The following is a 25,654-nucleotide window of genomic DNA, read 5'->3' as shown; positions in this document are numbered from 1 at the left end:
GACCATATAGAGTTGGTAATATATCACCTCCAGATTAGAGAAAGAAACACTGAGGTACTTTAAGCTTATAAATAATTTATAATTATTAAACAGCAAAGTAAATGATGGTAAAAAGGAGACAGAAACATTAGAAATAGTTTTCAATAAAATTTTTCAAAGAAAAAATGCAGACTTGCAATAGGTATGTCATATGGTACAAGGGAACACAAAGAAAAAGAAATTTGACTGAAGAAAAAATATTATAATAATTTCCTCATTTCCAATACTGTCAAATACAATTTCAAAAAACAAAGCAAAACACATTGGTTTCAGCTCATGATACACGTTTATAACAGTGCATAGGAACTACACATCAGAATGGAATGATTATTGATTTCTTAATGGATTACTGCTGCACAAATTTACACTCACCAAAAAACCATCAATCTTTGGGTAATAATTATAAACCTATCACAGCCCATACAGCATTCTGACTGAATTGAAAGTTACTGCTATCTGCCGGGAAATGACCAATTTTCTATTTCTCCAGCTCCAACCACAATACAGAATGGTGAGCAGCTACTTACATCAAATGCTATTACAGGACATGGTTTGTAACAGCCACAGCATACACCATTTGTAAATTGCTATTAGAGAGGTAAACAATCAGGTCCTGGTGGAATTTTCTTATTATTCATTAGCTATGAAAACTGTAAATAAAATGGGTATAAGGCAGTTACACTTACCAAAGACCTTTCATTAGTGGCAGGTTGTGGAGAAGGGGTCAAGGGCAAACAGTACATTAGTTGAGGTCATGCTGTTCTGACTTCACATACTAATTTCAAACCTCTTCCCAAATCTGCACCAGAATCTCTGTAACTATAAAACTACATAGTTCTCTTTCTAAATCCTAAGGATGTTCTCAGTAAATAGCACTTTTACTAAATATCCAGTGGAATACCAATACAACTAAAATACTATTTTCCAAAAAGAAAACCCCATTATGTCAGTTTCACGTAGCAGTCCTTAATCATTGAATAATGATGTGATACAGTATTGATCAATTAAGTTTATAATTGTCATATTTTCCAGCTGTAGTAGTATAGATAACACCACTTCCTTCCAGATAGTTAATCCCATTCTGAACACCTTATTTGATCTATATTACACACAAATAGTCCTAGCATAAAGACAGCTAATCCAACCCAAATAAAAGTAATTTGAAATCAATAACACACTTGTTTACATTTTCTCTTTAAGTCCTATCTATCATCAGAATTTTTGGTTAGATATATCAACATTCTTTTCTAAAGAATTGTAACATGCAATTTTTCCACCCAATTAACTAACTTAAGAATACATGTATTTCCAAAATATCCTAGGAACTAAAGAAATTAGATTTGATTGTTTTTACAAAGCATTTCCCTTCCTAAGAGGCTATTAAATTACCATGATGATTAACCATAATAATTAAAATACTATTAAGTATAATATAAAAGCAAATAGAAAAAGCTAAATAAAGTTACCATTATAAAATAAAATAGATTTGTGAAATGCCACAATAGATTTGTGAAATGGTGAAATGTGAGGATGCAAACTTGTTTTGTTTGTCTGTTTAATAAAAAAGGGTATTCTAAATCTTAAAACAAGGCAAAAAAAATGTATTTCCTAGAATGCAAGTGGTAACTTTAGAATGGGGTTGGTATTTGTTAATTTCCAAACCCTAGAAGCCTTATCTAATAAATATTAAACAGCTATATGCAAATATTTGTAGTCTATAAATGACAACAGCAAACGTGCCAAAAAATGAGCTAAGTGTTCTATGCAATTGTTACATTTATTTCTTCAAATGTTAAGGCAAGTATTATTATTATTATACCATTTTACAGCTGAAGGAACTAAATTTAGGAAATCTAAGGAACATTCCTAAGGTCACACAGCTATTAGGTTGAAAAACAATGGAATATCAGTAATCTCTTATGGCTTAACCCAAAAGTAGGGTGCACAGCCAGGACTCCAAACCAGGTCTATGTAATATGAAAATCAGTACTCTTAACTACTTCTACAGGGCCTCACCCCAAAACATAAGAGTGTATCATGTAAAGCAAGGAACACTAAGCCAAGAGCCAGAAGATAAGGTTTTGTTGTTGTTGTTGTTGCTTTTCGGACACAGTCTCGCTCTCTGTCGCCCAGGATGGAGTGCAGTGGCGTGATCTCAGCTCACTGCAGCCTCCACCTCCCAAGTTCAAACTATTCTCCTGCCTCAGCCTCTAGAGTAGCTGGGATTGCAGGTGCAGGCCACCACACCACACTAATTTTTTTTTTTTTTTTTTTTGTATTTTTAGTAAAGATGAGGTTTCACCATTTTGGCCAGGCTGGTCTCGAACTTCTGACCTCAGGTGATCCACCCATCTCGGCCTCCCAAAGTGCTGGGATTACAGGCGTGAGCCATCACATCCAGCCAAGATAAGGTTTTTTTAATCGTTGTTGTACTACTCTCTCCCCATGTGACTTTCGCCTCAATGTACAGGTTTCTAAAATAGAGGGTTTAGAATGAACACTACAGTGTAAAACACTTTGTTTGCTTTATAGACACACACAGAGAATTCTATTTATGGAAGGGAAAGAACAAGGAGTCAGTCCATCTGTGAGTCCACATTTATTGTCTATTACATTCCTGGCCCTACTACATGAATGAACAAGCCAAATGTTCCTCAAGTGTGTGTTGGGAGAAGAGATAAATACATAAATTAAATAAATTCAGACACTACTAAGTATAATAAAGAAAATAAAACAGGATAATGTCATAGAATGCCTGGAGAGGGGCTTATTTATCTAGGATGCTCAGGCAAAGCCTCGCCAAGGAAGAGACAGTTAAATGGAAATAAGAAAAGAAGGAGGCTTTCATGCAAAACTAGGAAGAAAACGTGTCCCAAACCAAAGAAACACCAAGTACAGAGGTCCTTAGACAGGAATGAACTTGCCATGTCCGGGAAAAGAAAAAGGGAAGAGGTATTAAAAGTTCAGCGAACAGGGAAAGAATAGAGAAGAGGAAGTCAGGGACGGAGGCAGGGCCACAGCCTTTAGGACCTGACAGACTTTGGAAAGGAATTTTAGTTGTATTCTAGTTTCAATGGAAAGCTTTTGTGTTTAAAGCAATTGTTACAATCTGATTTGGGTTTTAGAAAGTCAGGCTCTGTCTATTGTGTGGAAAACAAACTATAGAGAAGCAAGAATGAAGGCAGGAAGACGGGTTAAACTGTTGCAATATTTTAGGCTTAAGGTACTAGGAAATGATGATAGACTAAAGTTACAGTAGCGGGCCTGGTGAGAATTGTTTAAATTCAGGATGTATTTTAGAAGCAGAGCCAAGGATTTCTGATAGACTGGATGTGGGACTTCCTTTGAGGAAAGAAACAGTGCTAGATGCAGAGTTGAAAGTCATCAAAGCATCTACAGTATCTAAAGAAATAAACTGAGAAAGAGAGAAGAGGACCTGTACATAAAGATACGGGCTGCAAACAGATGAAGGTGAGTACCAGATGTTTTCTGCTCACTAAGTAATTGGCAGCTGTTGATTATAACACTTCTAATGAAGCCACACCTTCTCTATTTCTTCTCTTTAGATAGGGACACTAGATCTTACTGTTCTATCAAAAGCTTCTAGTTTCCTGATGTCCTCTAACTGGATCATTTCCTTTATCCCAATAGCCAGTAATCTAGAAAATAAAAACACTTCGTAAAAACAGAAACTCAGAAACAAAAATTAATCACTAAGCTAGGGTCTCTCACAGGCAGGAAAGAAGTCAAAATACCAAAGCATGAGAGCATTTTAGAGCAATAAATGCTTTGTTATAAACTGACAAACACAATTAATAGACATCAGTCATGAAAGCTGTGCCTACCTAGAGACGTGATCCTGAGAATGCAGTAAGATCCAAAATATCCATAAACTTCACACTTGAAAAGGAAGCATCTGGGGAAGCACTGAAGTTCCCCACCAACCTTAAGACCCACCCAAGTAGGGAAAAAAATCTATTTTAATTGTGATTTAAAATAATCTTACTAGTAGCTGAAAGTATTTTACAGTAATTCAAAGGAAAAAATGTCAAACAGAAACTTACAGATTGATTACCACAAACAGTTATTTTTGGCACATAAATGCATATGACTTGATTACCATTAAATTGCTACTAAAAATATATAGATACAAGCTTGAGTTTTCAGTTCAGTTAGGATTAAGTACATTGCTCTCCTATATATGCCAGTTAGATACTATGGGCTTAATTCACAGAACCGTACGCCAAGCAAATTATATTTCATGAGCTTCCAAATAACACAAAATTTTGTTGTAACGTTAAAGAAAAAAAAAACAGTGAAAGAGATACAGTAAAAGATTACTTCTTAAGAAGATGATCTGTTACAATGTAAACCAAGAGAATACATGGTATTCTTCAAGCTATTAAATATACTGCCTTATTTCTTGCAGCTATAGGAATGATTACAAACAAATGCTTGTAAAACTAGATAATGATTGCTCATGTAACAAATTGCTTGGACATATTTAAGCAAATATTTCTAGTAAGAATTAAACTGAGGGGGAATGTAAATGTTGGGATAAAACTTGGGGAAATATCTTTTATAAAGATTGCGTATATGAACCCAGGTACTGTTAAAATAATCATAGACAAATGTGATAATTATCACAACTCCTCTAAGAAAATGGAGGTCTGGCTCACAATCTGGTATAAACAGAACTGTCTTAACAGTTTTAAGGAAGAGCCATTTGATTCACAGGATTCTAAATGATCTTTGAGATTTAGCTACTGGATTAAAGTTTATTAAAAACAACATTAGAATTACATGCCATTTTCATGTATATCTACTAAACGACTGATTTATGACTTGAAAGATTTGGATCATAAAGATCAGAAATATTCATTACTCAATAATAGTAACAATAACTTTTAAATTGTATCTTTAAGATCTTCCAATAATACCCCTGACCTGTTTGTATATACATTTCAAGATTCTCTAGGTATCCCTTAAAGTGTTTTATAAAATCCATCTCTAAATTCTAGAGTGACACTGGCTGAAAAGATGTATATTTTGAAGCCATGTGAAGCTTTTGAAGCCATGTACTTGAGAAGCTTTTAGTCCAATGTAGTATTCTGCTTGAATGAGTGTTGAGAAAAGAGTTAAAAGTTGTCTAAGCTAGAGCCAACATTACAGCATTTATTTTAAAACTGTCTTCTGGGTAAGACTAGCTGGGTGATTTGGTCTCTGGTATCCTCAACACAGATAGCATAACTGAAGTAACCTGTGGGGTTAATCTGAATAACAGTGTCTGGAATAACTGAGAGATGTCTCTAATGCATTCAGTCAATCAGATAACCAACACATAGGGATATTAACTCACAATATATTTTAAAATAAACAGGAAATCTTCTTAATTGAGAGACTACTATGTATAAGTCACCGTGTTAGCTTCTGTGGAAAAGATAAATATTTCTTAAATTATTTCTTAAAATGTATTAGGCACTGTGATAAAAGCTTTACTAAGTTTAACCTTCACAACAACTCCAAGGGACAAGCACTAACTTTCCCTATTTTACAGATGAGGTCATGGAAAGAAACTAAAACACAGCACAGAAAAGATACTATCCCAGTTGGTTAGGTGCTAAAAGTCATACTCTGTCTGCTACCCTCAGGCTGCAGAGATTACAAAGTCATTTTCCCTGCCCTCAAGGAGTTTCCAGTCACACAGAGGAGATAAGATGTACTCAAGAAATTAAGCAATGATAAAACAGGATAGGAGGTGATAAAGGCATCCAAACTTTTAGAGAAGGGACTCTCGGATTAAAAAAAAAAAAAAAGATCATTTGGAATTAGCGATCAACTGTCCTGTGCCTAAGACAATAGTAACTCTGACCCAAAAAAGGTGGAATTTCACTCATGAAAATGTCTGTTTATGTGTACTCTAATGTGAAATCCTTTTAAACTGAATATTCTGTTTTCTCCTTGATTCTACACAAGAGAAAAAAAAAGAACACTGCTGGGGTATGTATATGTGGTTCTGAGAATTCCAGATATGCAACAAGAACATGAATTTAATATAACACATATAGCACCGTAAGTATGGAAATTAATAAAATTTCAGAGCTATACTAGGAATTCATTCACCAACACATCTAGTATACAAGTAAATAAGTCCATCCAAAAAACTCACTCTGGACAAGGTCACCTAGGGAGGTACACCAAGCAGCCAAGACCTGCCAGCAAACACATCTTCTGAATTGCTATCCTCAAATGAAATGCATTACTACCACTTAATTACCATTTCAATTATACCCCTCACAAACAGAGTAGGTTTATGTGTGATTCACTTTAATTAGGTAATTTTACTTTCATTTCTTCAGTAATTGATTTGAATACAACAGAATTAATAATTGTCTCCTATCTGCATACACATTTCTTTTCAAACAAAAATTCTGAGTCTGTCTACCTGACAGCACTCAAACAGATGAAAAGCAGAAATATTCAGTAAGTGATCCAGATATGTTATGTTCCATGCAATGCTTTGGACTAATTTTTAAAATTATTGTTGATTAAAAGCAGACTAAAAGCATGTCCTTCCTAGAAGACTATTTGATATATGTTTGTGGGACCTGTTTCTTAGTTATTATGTAATTCAACTTTTTTCTCATATTCTTTTTATCTAACAATAAAATAGGAGCTATCATTCTGGCTAACGTACCATGAGCCAGTCACTGTTCTGGAAGCTTTACATATATTGTGTCTAATGCTTACCACTCCTCTGACAGAGAGCAATACTCCCTTTTTACAAATAAAGCTGAGATTCCAAGAGATGAAATATCTGTCTAGGGGCCGCACATTTGACATATATTAGGTCCCACTTCTTTATATACCACAGAGGGAAAGAAATAGGAAAACTTGCAAAATTCTGTAATTTTTAAAAACATGTTTATTGGCCAGGCACGGTGGCTCACGCCTGTGATCCCAGCACTTTGGGAGGCTGAGGTAGGCAGATTACTTGAGGTCAGAAGTTCAAGACTAGCCTGACCAACATGGTAAAACCCAGTCTCTACTAAAAATACAAAAATTTGCTAGGCATGGTGGCAGGTGCCTGTAATCTCAGCTACTCGGGAGGCGGAGGTTGCAACGGAGCCGAGATCGCACCACCGCACTCTAGCCTGGGCAACAAGATAGACTCCGTCTCGAAAAAACAAATAAATTAATAAATGTTTACTATTTTCCAGTAATAAAATGCTAAGTACTATCAAAAAGAGTAGATTACTCTGACACTGGTTGCATAAATATTAAGCTCAAGTTTTGATCAGCACATTCTATGCTAGATGTCAAAGCATTTTGAAAAAAGTACCTTACAAATAAAATGGTATTCTTAATAGACTTAAAATTTGTTTTTTTAAGCAAGTTAAACATATACCCTGATCTTTTTATTATTATTATTTATGGGCTTAGTAAACCTTTTCTTCAACAATGATACACATGTAAAGTTTATCTCACAACTGATAAATTTTTACTACAGTATTAAAACAGATTAACTTAAAAAAAAATATCTCAATGGGTAAAACCCAACCTGAGCCTTCTAAATAACAGTATGATCTCAATAAAGTCTTCTGGAACCCTCAGTGCCTGTGTCTTAGACACTTCAAGAGGAAAATGGAAAAACCAGAGATCAGAGGACAAAAACTGGATGAAAAACCCCATCTCATCTGCTCAATATCAAGTTCCTTCTTCATTGCCACCTCCCAAGAGGGGGAAAAAAAGCAGAGAAAGTTCTTTCTGGCAGCCTTACAGTCTCCCTAACCCCCTTCCAATCTCCTTTCCCACTAAAGTAAAGTAAAAAGACAACTGAGGGGCAAGATCAAAGTTTACCACATCCGTGATAATTTAGGAATACGACCAGTTAGGATATCTCTCATACACACAGTATAGTACACAATCATTTTTGCAAAAGATAAAAGCAATAATTAGTCCAAGATGGCCACTGATAATAGCACGGGTTTATAACTAATATAACTTAATAACTAGGCACCACTAACTTTTATCCTGCTTTAATTGGCTAATTGTTCTAGAATCAATCCCTTAGGACCCAGTTCTTTTAACAAATCTACCCACATCTCCTACTCCCTGGCTTTCAAATATCTGAAGAAGTATGCTTCTTTCTACCGAATCTAAATGCTTATTCATTTAGCTTCTACCAGAAACCATTCTAATCTTATTGCCACATTCCTCATCGCTTAGGCAGGCAGCTTCCTTGATTCACTTATAAATTCTGATTTCTCTTTATTTATTTTTTTTGTGAAGAAAGAAAAAGGGGAGGTAAAGATGCTATTTTTCATTTACTCTATTGCTCTCTCCAGCGGATCTACTAACTCAAATGGAGTCTGTGGCTTGTCCTCCACTTCTGAATCTGTTATTTTTATTCTTTCTTTCTTCTTGCTCCAGCTTTCTTCTATGCTCTTTATACTTCACAGCTCTGCTCTTCCTTTTATAGGCCTTAAGTTATTTTCACAGGTCCTACCTCCATTAGCAACATACCAGAGTTGTCTTGCTAAAAATAGTTTCTCTTTAATAGTTTTAATGAAAAAAATTAGCAACATTCGATGGAATTTTAAATTGATGAATATGAAAAAGAGACTAAGGCTCTTTTTTAAAAGTAAACTTGTTTGTTACATGCAAGATAGAACTGAAAATCTATGTTTTAACTCATTCTACTCAGATCTCTTTTGCCAGCAGATGCCACAATGTCTCCTTAATATTGATGTCATTTTAATATTTATATGTACATTATTTAGTGTATGACAGTTCATGCTATGAATGAATATTACTCATAAAACAATTCAGAGTATATAACATTATTTGGAAATTCCACTGTACACAACCTAGCCAAGTGTGGTGGCTCACACCTGTAAACTCAGCTACTCAGGAGGCTGAGGCAGGAGGATCACTTGAGGCCAGGAGTTCAATACCAGCCTGGACAACACAGTGAGATAGTGAGACCCTGACTCTAAAAAAATTGTTAAAAATTAGCTGGGCATGGTGGCATGCACCTGTAGCCCCAGATACTTGAGAAGATTGCTTGAGCCCAGGAGTTCCAGGCTGCACTGAGCTATAATCGTGACACTGTACTCCAGCCTGAACAACAGAACAAGACCCCATCTCAGGAAAGGAAAAGGAAAGAAAAAGGAAAGGAAAGGAAAGGAAGAGAGAGAGAGAGAAGAAAGGAAAAGAAAAGAAAAGAAAAGAGAAGAGAAGAGAAGAGATGAAAAGAAAAGAATAGAATAGGATGCCGGGCGTGGTGGCTCACAAGCTCAGGAATAGGAGACCGCCTGACCAACACGGTGAAACCCCGTCTCTACTAAAAATACAAATAAAAATTAGCCAGGCATGGTGGCGCGCCTGCAATCCCGGCTACTCAGGAGGCTGAGGCAGGAGAATCGCTTGAACCCGGGAGGCGGAGGTTGCAGTGAAGGCAGATCGTGCCACTGCACTCCAGCCTGGGCGACAGAGTGAGAGTCCGTTTCAAAAAAAAGAAGAAGAAGGAAAGAAACAAAGAGAGAGAGAGAGAGAGAGAGAAAGAAAGAAAGAAAGAAAGAAAGAAAGAAAGAAAGAAAGAAAGAAAGAGAAAGAGAGAAAGAAAGAAAGAAAGAAAGAAAGAAAGAAAGAAAGAAAGAAAGAAAGAAAGAAAGAAAGAAAAAAAAAGAAAGAAAGAAAGAAAGAAAGAAGGAAGCAAGCAAGCAAAGAAAGAGCTGGGCGCAGTGGTGGCTTACGCCAGTAATCCAGCACTTTGGGAGGCTGAGGCGGGTGGATAGCCCAAGGTCAAGAGTTTGAGATCAGCCTGACCAACTTAGTGAAACCCTGCCTACACTAAAAAATAAAAAAATTAGCTGGACGTGGTGATGGGCGCCTGTAATCCCAGCTACTCGGGAGACTGAGGCAGGAGAATTGCTTGCTTGAACCTGGGAGGGAGGGGTTGCAGTGAGCCAAGATCGCGCCACTGCACTCCAGCCTGGGTGACAGAACAGGACACTGTCTCAAAAAAAAAAAAAAAAAAAAAAAAAAAGAAAAAGAAAAGATAAAAGAAAGAATAAAAGAAAAAGAAAATACCTTATATTTTGACTAAATCTATAGTAAGATATTCAATAAATCTGAAGATATCATTTGTACATGAAAATGCCTGATTTCAGTATTTATCATTGATGACAGCTGATCATTTTTACAAGTCTATAATTTTACTGAAATTTCAAAGTTAAACAGATGTAATCAGAGCTACTATCAGTTTTCTGGCTCCATACTTTCTTTTAGAGGATGGTTGACTGAATTCATTGGTCTTTTCTTTAAATTACCCAAATAATATATGAATTTATTTTTTGTAAGAGACTTAAAAAATGTAGAACTATTTAGAATAAAATATAAAACACCCTGTTTACCCTCCGATATCCCAAAGTCAACTATATCAAGTTTTGACGTTTCCTTCTTGTTCTTATTCTTTGCTTTCACACATTCACATGCATACACATGCACACATATTCTTTTAAAAACATAAATGGCATTATCATATACATAGAGTTGTACGAAATCAATTGTCTAGTTAACTATAGCTTCTCTGGCTGAAAAAATATCTTTTCGAATTTGTTACAGGTATTGTACTCAAAATGTAACACCAACTAAAACTATTCAAATGTATCCCCAAAAAGTTATGCAAACAGCGTTACTATGATTATTTATGTAAAAAATAATTTGTTTTAAATTATGTTTTGTTGAGGTATGGGGATGTTTCTTTTTGTTTGTTTTTATTTCCAAAAAAAATTAAATCTAAAACTATCATTAGGTCATTAATGTGTCATAATTCAGACAGATGGCAGTGTGTAAATTCATGCTTTGAGAACTTAAAAACAGCAGACTCACAGAAAAATCTCATATTTCTTTTTATAATTCTCAGTTATGTCCAGACACAATCTATTGCTGCTTTCAAGTAGTTTCCAAAAATGTAATAATGTAATAGAAGTCATTTTACATTTCCAAATACTACATTCGAGTCAGTGTTTTTAGGGAATAGGTCATTTTAAAGCAGTACACAGAAATGATTAGGTATCACCTATTTTTAGTACCTAAAAATTATTGAATAGCTCAATTTTCAAGCTTTAGATGATATTTGAGTGATCTGAGCAAGCATTTCTAATAGAAATAGACCTTTTACAATCAGGAATTAAACATACATCCTCAGCCCTAAAAATTATAGAAATGCCACTTTTCAGTCTAAAAAGTAACAGATGTATTGAAAATAAAGTCATCTACTTCAGACCATCTGAATAGTAAGCATATTGGCATAAGTCTGATTAGAAGACCTATAAGATATTTCCATATGTAAATATTACTTGTTAAAATGTGTATTTTTAAACAAAACAAGGACATTTGTGAAAATGGCCATCAAAGAAAATGTTTTATATACTTGTAGAAGAAATTATGCCTCTTTAGAACTCAACCAGAAATTCTCACTGTTAATTCAACTGAAAACAGAGCAACGTAGTACCCTAGCCCTTCAAAATAAGATCAAGTCCTGCATGTTGAATGTCTTAGTAAGAAGTAGGTAGAGCTGACATAGACAAGGGTAAGGAGAACTACAGCTTCAATGATAATGAGAGCAATGACAAAAACGTCAAAAGTGTAGACACCCAGAATGTTAATTTATTAGAATGTGACTTCACACTGATTAATTATACACTCATCAAAATATCTGGAGTGCATAAGAAAAGCTAATTGAAGCATTCCATCTTGTACATGCTACTAAAAACAGTTTAAGTGATGGAGAACTGGCTTTAAAATTACAAGTATATGGAATTAAATCTGTAACCTTAAATGTGCTATATCAAGATATTAATAGTAGTAATGAAGATGATGATGGTGGTGTCATGGAAACATCGACATTAATATTCATGTGGATTCCACTGAACATGGTTGTATAGAATCAGCAAACATAAGAACTGTTTAGAAACTTAGAGATCAGCTTTTGGGACCAATCTGAAGATTACAAAATCTTTTTCAGAGTGAGACATCATAAAAATAACACATCCCCAAACAGAGAAAATCACAAGTAAATTAGGATTTTTGGATTATTTCAACAACTAAGAAATCAAGTTTCCAAATTTTTTCAAGTAGGTCAGAAGCATATTATTTAAACAGACATATGTAATACGCTAATCTTAAGTAGTTCCTTCATTCAACAAATATTTACAGGGCTCCTACAATGCATACAATGCATATGCTGGGGATGAAGAGGTATGACCATTTTCCTCAAAGATTCACATCTGGAAAACCTGATTAATTTCCTTATAATCAATGTGTGGCCCCCAAATAAATCTATATGCTTTGAAAAGTTACTTAATTCACACTCAGTAATTAAGACAGCTTTCCTACTAACTAACATGAAATAAAACAGTTTGCTATGAAATCTCATTTGCTGCGGTCAGATCACTTCAATAATTTCATGAGACCGGTTTGGTGTTGTTTTCCTTCTGACCTATAAACTGGAAGTGCCTCTATATCACCAGCTAACTTAAGGATCTTTCTTAGGTGGTAGTGCTATTTTCCATCTTCATCTAAAATAGATATTAAAAACTCTTAAACTGCTGACCACATCACCTATCGAGATTTCTGTGAATGGAAGGTTGAATTTATGGCAATAGTAGTTGAAGGAAGTATCTTTTATGGGCACTATAAGATTGTCTTCATAAAGTTAGGCTATAAAATCAACATTTTACAAATTAAAGCAGAAATATAAATCACACTAAAGAAAATGAATGGATCCCAGGCCAGAAAGAACTGGTCGTAACCTGATTGTATGTATTAATATAGGTTACAGACTGAATCTGGGGGATTTAGCCTAGGAAGCCAAGGGGAAAAAAAAATGACTCTCAGAAGTATTTTGGTTGAACATAGATCTAGGGAATCTAAATCCATGTCCATTAAAAGGAGAGGGAACTGGACAAAGGACTTCAACCATAATTATCCAAATAGCAATGCTATCTCTATTGTGATGCTGAATATATTAGGTTCTCTTAGTCTAATGCCATTAAACATTTGAATTATGTAACTAACTCCCTTTATTCAGATTCCTTGCTCAGTAAATGACCTTTACTAATTACCCATATAGGTCAGTTCACAAGAACAAAATCATCTAGTCAAGCCAACTAGAGTGATCCAGCTCCTATGTTTGTTGGTTGGATGTGTGTGTGTGTGTGCTTTATTTTTAATCAATATCTAAACATAAATTGGTATTCTGATCTTAAATATCATTTTCGTAAACTTGTTTAATGTCAGTCAACCTTGACATACAGATCCACTCTAAGTGTGCCACAAATCTAGTTTCAGAACTTGCAAGGATGAGTGCCAAATCCTGCATTATAAATAATTTTGTGGGGAAATGTTATCCTCTGAGAACCTATCTAAGTGGCTGGTTGCCCTTTTGTCTGTTTCACTGTACATCCTCAAATTTATACACATTTGAAAAACTCTTGGAGGTAAAAGGTGAGAAGCAGCTCATTAATCTATAATGGATATAAGTCACAGCACATCACACTCATTTACTTCTAAATGCAATAAGCAGTATTACGATCTCACACAAAATATCAATTCATTTGGACCCTTGAAGATAATATCCTTCTCTAGAAAACACCCCAAATCTATTTTTTGAGCCCCAGCACCAGCAATGCATCATATACAGTAAGTGCTTAATAAATGTTTGCTGCATCAATGATCGAAAGATGAAAAATATCTCTCTAGGGAGTTCTGAATCTCCACATACAGGAAATCTCAGAAGACGTGTTTCCAGCATTAACATTCATTTGGAATTCTATGGTGTCTTGGGTAGTCAGCGCTTACATTTTTAAGATGGAATTCTATAATAAATATTTTAGAATAAGTATGTTAATTAAGATGTTATCTATGCTATACTTTCCGATCTAGGTAACCTCATCCCAAGGGGTATGATATTATATTTTAAAAATATTAATTATATACAAAATCATTTTAAAATAATATATATTGTATCTGCATATTTATCTCAAAGTCTTCAAAAAGGCTCTGATGAGGAGTATTAAATTCCTTAGCTATTAATGTGGCAGAACTGACCAGTGTTTAGCTAACAACCTGTAATAAGTATGTAATATTTTCAATAGCATATTTATTTATAAGGAAACAGGTTACAGAATAAAGACAGATCATTAGAATAGAGGCACTGGAGTATATGGCATACATTAATCTTATGTTTTTTTAAAAAACATAGAAGTTATGATATTAGATATACCACAAAATGTTGAAGAGCTTTTTGTTTAAAAATCAGTGAGTCAATCACATCAATTAATTCAACTTCTGAGACTAGTATAAAGGATTCCATTAAGCAAAGAGTGTATTGAAGCCTGTGCACATACAATTCAATATAGAATTTTGATTTAATGGGGCAATTGGGGAAATAAGGCCACTGATCAAATACTGACAATTACTTAGACATGAATGTTTTCAAAATATGGTATTAAACTACTGTAAAAGTAATACGGGCAGAAAAGTAACCAAACCATGGGCTAATATTAGTTTTCACTAATTAAGAAAATTCATACTTCAGTCTATATCCATGTGCCTAATTGCTATCCCCCTCCCAAATTGTACCCTAAAGGTGCTTCAAACCAGAATTGAACTAAGCTAAATCTTTTCCAGGAAACCTGTTCCAGTATTTGCTATCTTCACTGACAGAACCTACCACCATCTATCCAGTAATTCAGAGGTTGTCATCCTTGACTCTATTCTCTCCTTAATTCTACTACCCAAGTACTGTCTACTTTAAGATGCTAAATATTACCTAGATCCTTCTCCTTCCTTTTTATCCCACTACTGCTAGCTTGCATGACTTACTCAATCATTGAAACAGCCTGTTAAAGATGCACCTGCCTAGAGACTGGTCCCCAACCACAATCTTTTTCCCCACATTGTAGTCAAATCGATCCATGTCAGTCAAAAGACTGAAGTCACCTACTTTGTTAAAACCACTGACTTCCATGAAAATAAAAGTCAAGTTTCCTCTCATACAAGATGTTCCATTATCCTGCCTTGATTAACTCTCCAAAGTTATTCCTGGCCTCAAATTCCTAGACTCCAACCTTATAGTCTCGAAATACCAATCTGCTTGTATTTCCCAGAATATTGCATGCTATTTCTCACCTCTTATTGTGGATACATTATTTACTGAAAAGGCCTTCCACTTATCCCCTAAATCCTATTCATTTAATAAGTCTCGACTCAAGCAGTCTCTCCCTCTAAAAAATCTTTCCAAATGAGCACCACCTCTCATCCCCCATAATAATCAAGACACTAAGCTTACTACAGTAAAATGCCCTATTTAATGCCTGTCTGTCCCACTAGAGTATGAGTTCCTGGAGGAAAAGGACTCTACACTCTTTATTCACCTTTCGATTCACCTTACAATACCTGGTACATATGAGGTGTCCCACAAATATTTATTGAATTGATCAACTAGAATTGAACAGCAAAATGTCAAATGCTTATAATTAATAATTGCATTTAAGCCTATTTCAAATTTAGAATATCTAAACTACTACCCCCGAAGTGCACAATCAACAATTAAACCAACAATTTTATTAGGTATCATCAAGTGAGAATTTATGGTACTACCAAAAGCATCAAATGAGGTTAGATTTTAGATGAGGACTCCCTAAGAATTGATTCTCTGTAGGAATAGGTTACTCTATTAAGAAAATTTTTTTCTTTTGTTATTTGTAATGATTGGTATATCTGGAACACCAATAATATGCAGTGATTTGCTTTACATATAATCAAAACCACAAAACTATACTCAGGAATGTCGAGCGCCACCCCCCTCCCCAATTCTGACATACAGACAAACTCTATTTCTTTCTTAACCAAAATCTTCATAGATGCTTTAAATAACGGAGGGTTCCTGCTTCAATTTTTACCCTAAATTATCAGAAATCCCTATCTTTCTTCCCTGGACCTGTGCAATACACAGAAAAGAGCAAAAGACCCAGATTTCAAATAGATTTGGATTCGAAAACAAACTCTTTTTCTTATGAGTCACAGGTTCATAAAAAAGTAACTTGACTGCTCTGAGTAATAGCAGCAGTGATTATTTATTGAGTCTTAGCATGTGCCAGAAGTTGTGCTGAGCATTTTACATATATTGCCTTACTGAAATCTCACAACAGCCCATTGAGGTAGATATTGCTTATCCCCATTCTATGGATAAGGAAACTGGAGCTCAGAGATGTGAAGCGACATGGCCAAGGTCACAGAGCAAAGCAGGAATTCTAACCCAGGCCAGCATAATTGCAAAGCCCATATTTTTAACCACTCACAATCTACTGCTTCTGAGCCTCAGTTTTAAGTGTTATAAAATAGAGTACTTACATGCCTACCTCACAGAACTGATGTGGAGACAAAGTGAAATAATAAGCAAAGCATCTAGCATACTAAGTGCACTCAATAAAGGATGCCCCTCTACCTTCTCTCGCTCCAGTGGTGATTATAACATTTATAATAAAGGAAACCATCCCTAAATATTCCTTCCCTATATCAAAACAGAGGTACATTGGGTCTCAATTAATTCGCAAAAGGAAAATACTAACAGGTCAATAAATACATTTAACATAAACAGATAAGAAGGAAAAAAAGTAAAGAAAAACAATATATTCTACCTCATTTTAGGACTGGAACTCTGCTATTGATATTTCCAAATATGATAAAAATATGTAAATATTCAAAATATATCAATATATCAAAAGTTAGGAGAGAAGAGCACGGAACCCAGAGATGAAAATTCATTACGGCTTACAGGAAGACTCTCAATAGAACATAATCAATGATGTTATCTTTTTTTAAAAAAGTACTTCCAGTGGGAAAGACAGATTTTGAACAAAGATAGAGATGATAAGGATAACCTTTCTGCCAAAAGTTGTTTTGTTTTTTGAAAACGGACTTTAATTCTCAATACTAAGCAGCCTAAAAAGATAGGGAGTTGGGAGTGGAATGAGGTGCAAAGAAAAAATTACAGCACTTTTGCTGTTAATTACCAACAAATCTATACCTCCTTTACTTTCCTTTTTTTTCCCTTTTTTTCTCTTTTGGTACATAGTTATGACATTTATCTCTGATAGCTGTAAAGAAATTAAATCAGAACTATTTTTATTTAATTCCCTAATAAATAAGAACCAAATGTAAAGTACATTGGGTATATACACAAACCTAAGTACGGTGACTTAAAACAGAAGATTTTATATCAAGCCCATCTGGTGTTATATTAGGGTGTGTCCTACAGAAATCCAAGCAAGGGTGACTGCCAAACCAAGCTACAGAAGACAACTCAGAAAGCTGGTAAGTCCCATAATATAGGCTCTATTTCAAAAAGTGCATTAGAACACCCACCTGAAAAGATTATCTGATATCACTCCACCCTCATAGTAACTCTCCTATTTCTGAAATATTGTTTTTGTCACAAAAATATGGGCCAATATTGGACACGGCAGACACCCTGAGAAGGTGACATTGTGGAGATAGCAGTTATCTAACTAACCCACAAGGTATTATCACAATTTTATGTCCCAATCCTGATAACTTCATCTTTCTGCTAAGTTCTCTAAGAGGTAAATTAATTTTCTCAAGCCTCAATTTCCACATATGAAAAATAGAAATCATAATATACTTCTGCTTCACTAGGTACTAAAAATGGAAACTAGCTAAGAAAAAAATTAATGTGAAGCACTCTGAAAAGAATAAACTAGATTCCCTGACCTGATTATTGGTCAGAGCCTTGTAAAACTAGACTTACTACTTCTTCTGATTCCATACATGCCACCTGGCCATCAGACTGATAAATAGCATTGACTGTACAGTTGATCCACTTAAGAGCTTTAAAGTAATAGAAACAAATTTTGCATCATGATGTATTTTCATACCCATTTAAGTAACTGCCTGCAAAGTAAGTTCATACATAAACATTATAAAAAATAGATAAGAAAAATAAAATTAATTTAAAAATTTTGAACTTTAAACAATTTTCAAAATAGTCACCTGCCAGTGTAGAACAGTCTGAAACCAATACTGAACAACTATGCAAGAATTCGAAATGAGCTAACCAAGAAACAGAAGGAATCACAAAGTAAGTTTCATCTGATGGGCCAAAAAAAAATATGGATTATTTTTATATTGTTCTGTCTGAGATGTCTGTCTCAGATTCTTAACTCCCAGATACTATTTTTAAAAATCACTTAACACTGTTTATTTCCAATAGCCATCAAGGCATATACTGTCATCCCTGACACCGAAGATTGTTAGCAGACTCAATATGTACACTAATGATCTCAGGCAAGAATGCCTATCTTCTTATCAAAGAGATCCTTATTCCAGAAGAAAAAGTTTAAAGTTCTCTAAGAAAATTCATTCAAAACCATAGGAAGTAGTCATTATAAAATGTTAGGATCACTAATACTTCTTCTTCCTAAGTTTATCTTACATGCTAAATTTTAAAACCAAAAACTGTCAGGCATTGTAACATTTTTAGTTCTCTCCCTCCCAAGTCGCCAGTGCTCTATTCTAGCATTGTCAAATAATGATAGCTGCTGTCATTATTTTTATACAATAGCTGGCAGCAAGTTGCACAGAAACCCCTCATCTTAGAAAAGTTACCAAATAGCTTAAACAAATGCTAGGACCTTAGAGTAGTACTAACCACCTTCCTAAAGCCAAAATAAGTGAGCTCTCATGCCTTATTGATACTTTTCTGGCCAAAATGTTAGCAGTTTTATTTAAAAAAAAAAAAAAAAGATTTTACTTTTTTTTTTTAACTATTTAAAAATAACTTTTTTCCTCCTTACACATATATTCCCATCCTCTCCTTCCTGCTACTAGAAACTGTCTTAAAGGTTTTCACATTTACTTTTAGCTTTAACACTTTCAATCAAAATTGCAATTCTGTTTTTGGAAGCAGGCACCCTCCAGGAAGTATATTTGAAGATATTAAAAAATGCAGAAAATAAATAAGTTCTTTTCATTTAACAAAGTCAACAATGCATGTAAAGGGATTTAGGGAAACCCGTGATCTCAGACACAAGTGATTTGACAGGCCAGATGCACACAAAAATTATCCCAAGTCACAGAAAAACATCAGAGTGACCAATTCTAGGTCTCTTGTTCTAATTAATAGACAAGAGTTCCTCTCTATCACTACTTGCTTTGGCAATCTAAAATGCTGATATTCTCCTAGATCTAACAGAGAGGAAAAATGGGTATCTTCTCCATCTAACACCTAAGTGGGTAACCTAGATACTGTAAATAGAGGCTACATAAAGGATGCAAGAGACAGCTCTGAAGTGAGAGCCAAAATATTTAACCTGCAACTTTTTGGAAAAGAACCTGAAAACACGTGCATCTTAGCCAAAACCTGTACTAACATGGAATTGCCACAGGCTAGTAAGTTAAAAAACTCTCTACCAAACATAAGTTTACTGTTGTTGGGTGAGAAAAGCTCAAATGTCAAAAGCACAGTTCTTATTCGTTCAAATTGATCATGCCTACACTCTGCACTGTTTATTTAAAAAGATGAGTGAACTGCCTTTCTGAAGCAAGTACTTGCAAAACCAGAATCAAATTCAGAAATAAAGCAGCCAATTAACCACTTGACAAGCATTTTCCTGTGGTTGTGTCTAGGGGATGACAGTCAAGTCTCTGATTAACAGTTACTCCCTGCCCTATACATGCAATGTTTCTAAAGCCAATAGCTAACTAATAGAAACTATATATTATCTCTTTTTACTCTTTAGGAAATTGGGTAAGTTATCTGAGAAATAAAAACATTATACCAAATAACTAGTATATTGAAATGTAAAAATTCTATTGCCTAAATTGTAGTCATAGTATATTTTTTATCAAATCAACTAGCAAAAAAAGATGAATGCAAAAGATTCATTATGAGATTAGTATGATAATTTAGTATACATTCACTCGCTGACTTTGTTTTTTCTTTCTAAATGATAAAGGAATTGTAAGAACTGCTTCTAGAATTAAATTTTCTTAGGAAGTGCTCATTACCTAAAAGAACTATAACTTTTAAATAAATAAAGCAAATTCAAACTCAATCATAATTTCAAGTCAATAGCTAAAATTACTTAAAGTTACTAAATTGCAAAATGTATTCAATAGTATTCTATATAAATTGCTTATAATTCAGTAGTCTTTACTCATTACTAAGCTTGTAGTTTTATAATAACTTAAAGTTTCGAGAGCTGTTAGAAGTAAAAAGAAAAAGTTGCTCTCTCTGGATAGTCAGAGTACATTTATGAATATGCTCATAATTAAGTAGATGATTCACTTTTCTCAGTTATTAAATCTTCGGGGGGAAAAAAAGGAAAGAAGATTCCTGCCTTTCCTTCACATATTGCCAAAACAGAAAACTTGTAAATTTAATTATATTTACATGTAAGTCCAATGTCCTTTCTATAACATATAAGAATAAAATATAAATCGAAAGTATAAACAAAACAAGATTTCAAATTACTTTTGAGTAAGAGTAATAAAGCACTTGCACTTGATAACTAAACTGATAAAACACTGTAATTAAGAAAAAAGCAACCATATTCTTAATAAAGGAAAGTTATTTTGTCTTCTTTCACTGACAGCATGTAAGTTGCTTCTTATTACACAAAAACAATGTATATTACATCAGTAAATGAACCTTTATCAAAAATAGTAGCCAAAACTGTCTTTTCCTACAAATTCAAAACATCTTTCCAAATTTTATCAGTTCTTCTCTGACAAAAGCCTTTCAACTTTGTTACAGAAATGGATATAAATGAGTTCTATAAATTTTCAATTACACTTCACTTCCAATGCTTTGGAGAAGAAACTTACACATTTTTTAAAAGCAAGTAACACTAATTTTATCACTGACAGTTTAGCTTTCTACCAAGGCAATATAAAATTATTTCATTTTTTAACTGTGAAGAGTCCTTTGGAAGTGACGTTTCCACATTTTTTACCCAACAACAACAAAAAATCCAGTCATAAACCTGGCAAGTCAAAACAATAACCAGCAAATTCTAACCTTTCTTACCTGATACAGGTAAGCACCAGCTCCCAAATGCCACCTTGGGATAGTTCAGACTAGTAAGCAGGCTCATGTTTTATAATACTAGAATGAACAGGAATAAATCTGTGTTGTTCTTTCTTTAGCAAAATCTATAACAGTAGCTATACCACAATGTGAGAGGGCCGCACAGACCTAACAAATTAAAGTCTGTTGCTGGAGAAAAAAAAAAAAAAATCATAAAATGAAGACTTACTGCTTGTCATGTGACTCGGTGAGGCATGCTGTCCATTGGGTGTGCTTGAGGTGAGGTCAATTGCCATATTGGAGTGCTCCCTTTCGGGTGAAAGCTCATTGTCACCTGCTTTCAGAAAATATAATCTTTTGGTTTCTATTCATTGTCACATAAGATGTAATTACTAACTTTGCTTTATACACGCAATGGCATGCATAGCCTTCAAACTGTAAGGTAATACATTTTTCCCTTAAAAGAAACTATAAGGAAATATCATTTAGAAATACACAGTTGAATGAAATGATGAGAAGCCATAATCAACCCAAAATAAAAAAAATTAATACAACTTTATTATCTCAATACATAAGTTGTTGATTTCTAAAGTATCTTTCAGTTGAAAGAAATAACTTTTCTTTTAACATCTAATTTAATTGTTAAGCACACAGAATTTATAATGAGCATTTTCCAAAATGCTGGCTATCAGAGAGAGGATGGAAAAGACAGGTAGCTAAAGAAATGTCAAGTTAGGAAAGCTAATTCTCTTTCACATAGTATGTCTGAAAAATTAGGTTACAGAGGAGTAAATATTTAGTACACACCATATTAATAGACATATATGAAACCTGGCCTATTCTCAACTTACAACAAAGTAAATTATAAAAAGTAGGAAAGTGTTGATCTGCTAGCTACTATTGATTTAAGTATACTACTTAACTTAGTATATTTCTATATTTCCTTCTTATTTCACTTCAGTGCTGTCATTTTTTCAAACTCATTCAAAGGTGAAATTGTGAACAGAGAGAAAAAAGTACAGCATTCTCAATAAAGTTTCATAATCCAGGAATTAAAACACAGGTAATACAAAGGCAACTTTATTACCAATAACAAATTAATGAAAACTAATACTTACACGTTATATAGCCATCAATAGCCTCTGTTTCCATAGTCAAAGTGCAATGCTGCAAAACAAAAGATTATACCCTTAATACAATGATTCCTTTCAGTATCTGCCATGAAATTCTTAACTTATTTGAAGCTCCAAGCAGTTAGTCCATGTTGCTGCTGCCACCTGTGCCCAGAAACATACACAGTGTACTGTATGTGCTCATTTGCAAGTCACTGAACTCTTTCTGCAAATGATCTGATTCCTGCTGGAGATAGGATAGGAAAGATAAGTGTGCTGTGAGATGGGCTAAAGCAAAAAAGGAATGACTCTCTTAATCAAAATTTATTGGGTTTAAAGAAAAAATAGGGGGTACACCTCAAATGTGTCAGCTTTAACTGGGATTTAAGTGTTTTACCATTCACTACTTCCCACAATCACACTGCAGTTTGAGGACTTCCCCAGTATACAGATAGCTCTATTCACAATTGTTGCAAGTTGGTTCATCATGTTCTAATAGGGAGGGGGAGGACAAACAAACATAAGAAAACAAAACAAAACAAAAAACTTAGTGCCCAACGGTGTCTTGAAGATTTTTACAGCAGTTGGCCAACTCCCTGACTTGTATTGACATTTTAGCCTACCCCAAGTTCTGTGTAAGCACCTGTTCAATGTAACCTTAATTTCCTGCCAGACCATGCTTGGATACAAATGCCAAGCCTACTTAATACAGTCTGATTTTGAGAATTTCATAAACTTTGGTTGTGCTAGAGAGAATCATTAAAAAAAAAAAACAAAACTTTGGGCAATTATTCTCATGCACAAATGCCACAAAACAGAACATAATTCTCAGAAACAAAAGTAAACTGTATGAGATGACACCCCCTAGCTTTGATTCACATAATGAAAAGATCGATAATGTAACTATCCTGTGGGGAAAAAAGTTTAAGAATTGACAAGTCCTGAGAAGATTTTTACTTTTTTTTTCCCCGTTTGGCCTTGGTCCTTTTTGCCTTTAGTTTCAAAACTCTCACTGCACCAGCAGCTAAATTATTCACAATGAGCCATTTCTGTATTGATCGCCAAGTATATTTAGCCCTGGCTCCTGGAATTTCTCCATTACTTACTGGAAAACAGGCAGCTTCACTTCTTGTCTCCAAAACCACTTCCCTTCTCCCTCCCCTCCCCTTCTTCACCACCACCCTCCCTTACCACCCCCCCCCAAAAAAAAACTTTTCTTTCTTTCTTTATGGAATAATCAGATCAAATTCCCGACTCAGTCACTACATAGCACTTAAATTTCAACCTGCTGTACTGTTATCACATTCTTCTAAATTATGATTATATAAGGCTTTAAAGAAAGAGATCCGTAAAGTTTAAAAGAGGAGCAGTTTCTTCGGATATTTTAGAAATTAGCTTATCTCTTTAAAAATGTACACATTTAACACACACATATTAAAAAGAAAGAAACGTCAGGGAGAAGCGAAAGAAGGCTGCCCCATCAATGAAATGGTTATTAACCCTCAGAGAAGGAAAGAAAGAAAAAGGAGAAAGAGAAACGAAATGTACATACAAAAGAAATTGTCCTTTGATTAAAAAAGATTCATCACCATTTCCAGCTCTGTCGGGAGATCTCAGCTTCTTCTAACCCCTCAAAGAGGAGGTGACAATGTCGGGCTGAAGATAAACGGAGGGAGAAAGAAAGAAGTTTTTTGTGTTTCCCCCTTCTCTCTTTCCCTCCCTTGCCCCCTCCAAGCCAAGCCCCCTGCAGAGTTCAAGGGGAGGAGGAAGGAAAAGCACTTTACAGGTGGGTCATTCCAAGCCCAAATCCAGCAAACAGATCGGCTGATAAACAAAACCAAGAAATGAGAGAGAAGGAACACCCCCCTTCTCCTCCTCCTCCTCCTCCTCCTCCTCCTCCTCCTCCTCCTCCTCCTTCCACCCCTCCCCCTCGTCCCTTTGGGATGGTCTAGTAGGAAAAGTCACTCAGGAATGGCACCACGTACTTTCAGGAAAGAGGAAAAAAAAAGAGAGAGAGAGAGAGGTCAGTCAGTGCTATAGCAATGCGATTAACAAGAGAAAAAACTTGATCCACCGGTTCCTTAAGAATCGACCAAAAGCTAAGACAAGAAAACTGAAAGAAAAGGGGTGGGGGGGGGGGGGGCGGGTAGAGGGGAGGGACAGTCAGGCAGAACCCAGCTAGGAACCTAGGCCAACTTCACAGGACTGTTTTTGGCCCTTGGCAAAAAAGAAAAAAAATTAAATCTTAATTCCATCTCTTTCGCCCGTACTAGAACCTGTCAAAGTGATTTAACTGCTGCCTTTTTACATGTGTCATACCAGGGTGTTTTTTTTTTTCTTTTTTAATTCCAACAGGATCTGGATATTACCTTCTATCTAGACAGCTGCAATTTATTCCAGCCTACCCAATCTTTCTTCTTGGAATTCAAGTTAAAACAAAGCAAAACAAGTCCAAATTCATGACAGCTATAGAGATGAGAACTGATTAATCGATTAACATCCCAGAAACAGATTACAAGGAGGGGACGATAAATTAAGGCAGAGGACATCATCTTCAACCCGATTCCCTGAGCGTCCTTTACAAAAATCATTACCCTAATCAGAACCACAATCCATCCCTCCCAGAGAAAAATACCTATATTATTATTATTATTACTGGTTAACAGCAACAAGTCATTTGATCACATCACAGTGCAAAACGAGATGCTATATAATTACACTTAACTTTGAAAACACTCCCCCCTTTGCAAATCATACACATATTTATATATAATCTATGAATCAGAAGACAAAACAAGAGCTGTTCTTCACCACGCAAAAGCCAAGCGGAGATTTACCTCAGCAGTGCATGCAGTAAAATAATCCCATCACCCTTTTGTTTGTGTTTACTGTAAATGTGTCCTCTGTCTTTCTTTCTTTCCTGTGCCTAACGTGTGTTTGTGCACTGCAGTTGGTGGTGGAAACTAAGGCAGTGGATCTGTAGCTAAGGGTAATCCTGTTTTTACTTCCTCCATCTTCAGCGAGGAGCAGGGTTAGCCCGGGACAGCTGGTCAAACCCCGAGAAACCGATCCGGTGGAGCCCAAGCACATCTCCCCCGCCGGCCGGGCTCGCGCAGACGCCCGCGGGCGGAGGGCGGGCTGGCGGCGGCGGCGGGCGGCGGGCAGCGGAGCCCCGGGCGCGGGCGGGCGGACGTGCGTGCGCGCGCGTGCGTGTGTGCGGAGCCCGAGCGCCTGTGCGTGTGTGTATGAGAGCGCGTGTGCGCGCGCGCGCGGGCTGGAGGGCGCGTGTGCGCGTGTCTGCGCGCTCAGCCGCTCGGCGCGCTCGGCAATCGATTACAGGACAAGTGCTGCCCTGGAGGCTCCGCGACGCGCGCACTCCCTG

At 35.5% G+C, this 25,654-nt stretch overlaps 1 protein-coding gene across 10 annotated transcripts in view; it reads right to left on the bottom strand.

The window, feature by feature from the left end:
* Positions 1-25,654, bottom strand: part of IKZF2 (IKAROS family zinc finger 2) — a 153,849-nt gene that overhangs the window by 127,894 nt on the left and 301 nt on the right. For 2 of the 10 annotated variants that reach the window (XM_032754638.2, XM_032754652.2), the window contains exons 1-4: positions 24,258-24,341; positions 23,862-23,928; positions 22,279-22,327; positions 21,390-21,497 (exon numbers count right to left, since the gene is read on the bottom strand). In XM_032754638.2, coding sequence (XP_032610529.1) covers positions 21,390-21,497; positions 22,279-22,327; positions 23,862-23,864 — 160 coding nt within the window. In that variant the 5' untranslated portion in view covers positions 23,865-23,928; positions 24,258-24,341. Of the gene's footprint in view, positions 1-21,389; positions 21,498-22,278; positions 22,328-23,824; positions 23,929-24,056; positions 24,090-24,257; positions 24,342-25,109; positions 25,299-25,654 lie in introns of those variants that run through there. The other 8 variants (XM_032754647.2, XM_032754653.2, XM_032754641.2 and 5 more) reach the window with 7 other exon arrangements.

Source organism: Hylobates moloch, unplaced genomic scaffold (assembly GCF_009828535.3).
Source record: "Hylobates moloch isolate HMO894 unplaced genomic scaffold, HMol_V3 SCAFFOLD_1, whole genome shotgun sequence".
NCBI classification, from domain to species: Eukaryota; Metazoa; Chordata; class Mammalia; order Primates; family Hylobatidae; genus Hylobates; species Hylobates moloch.
Note: the sequence above shows the minus strand (reverse complement) of the source record. Positions and strands in the feature narration are given on the sequence as shown.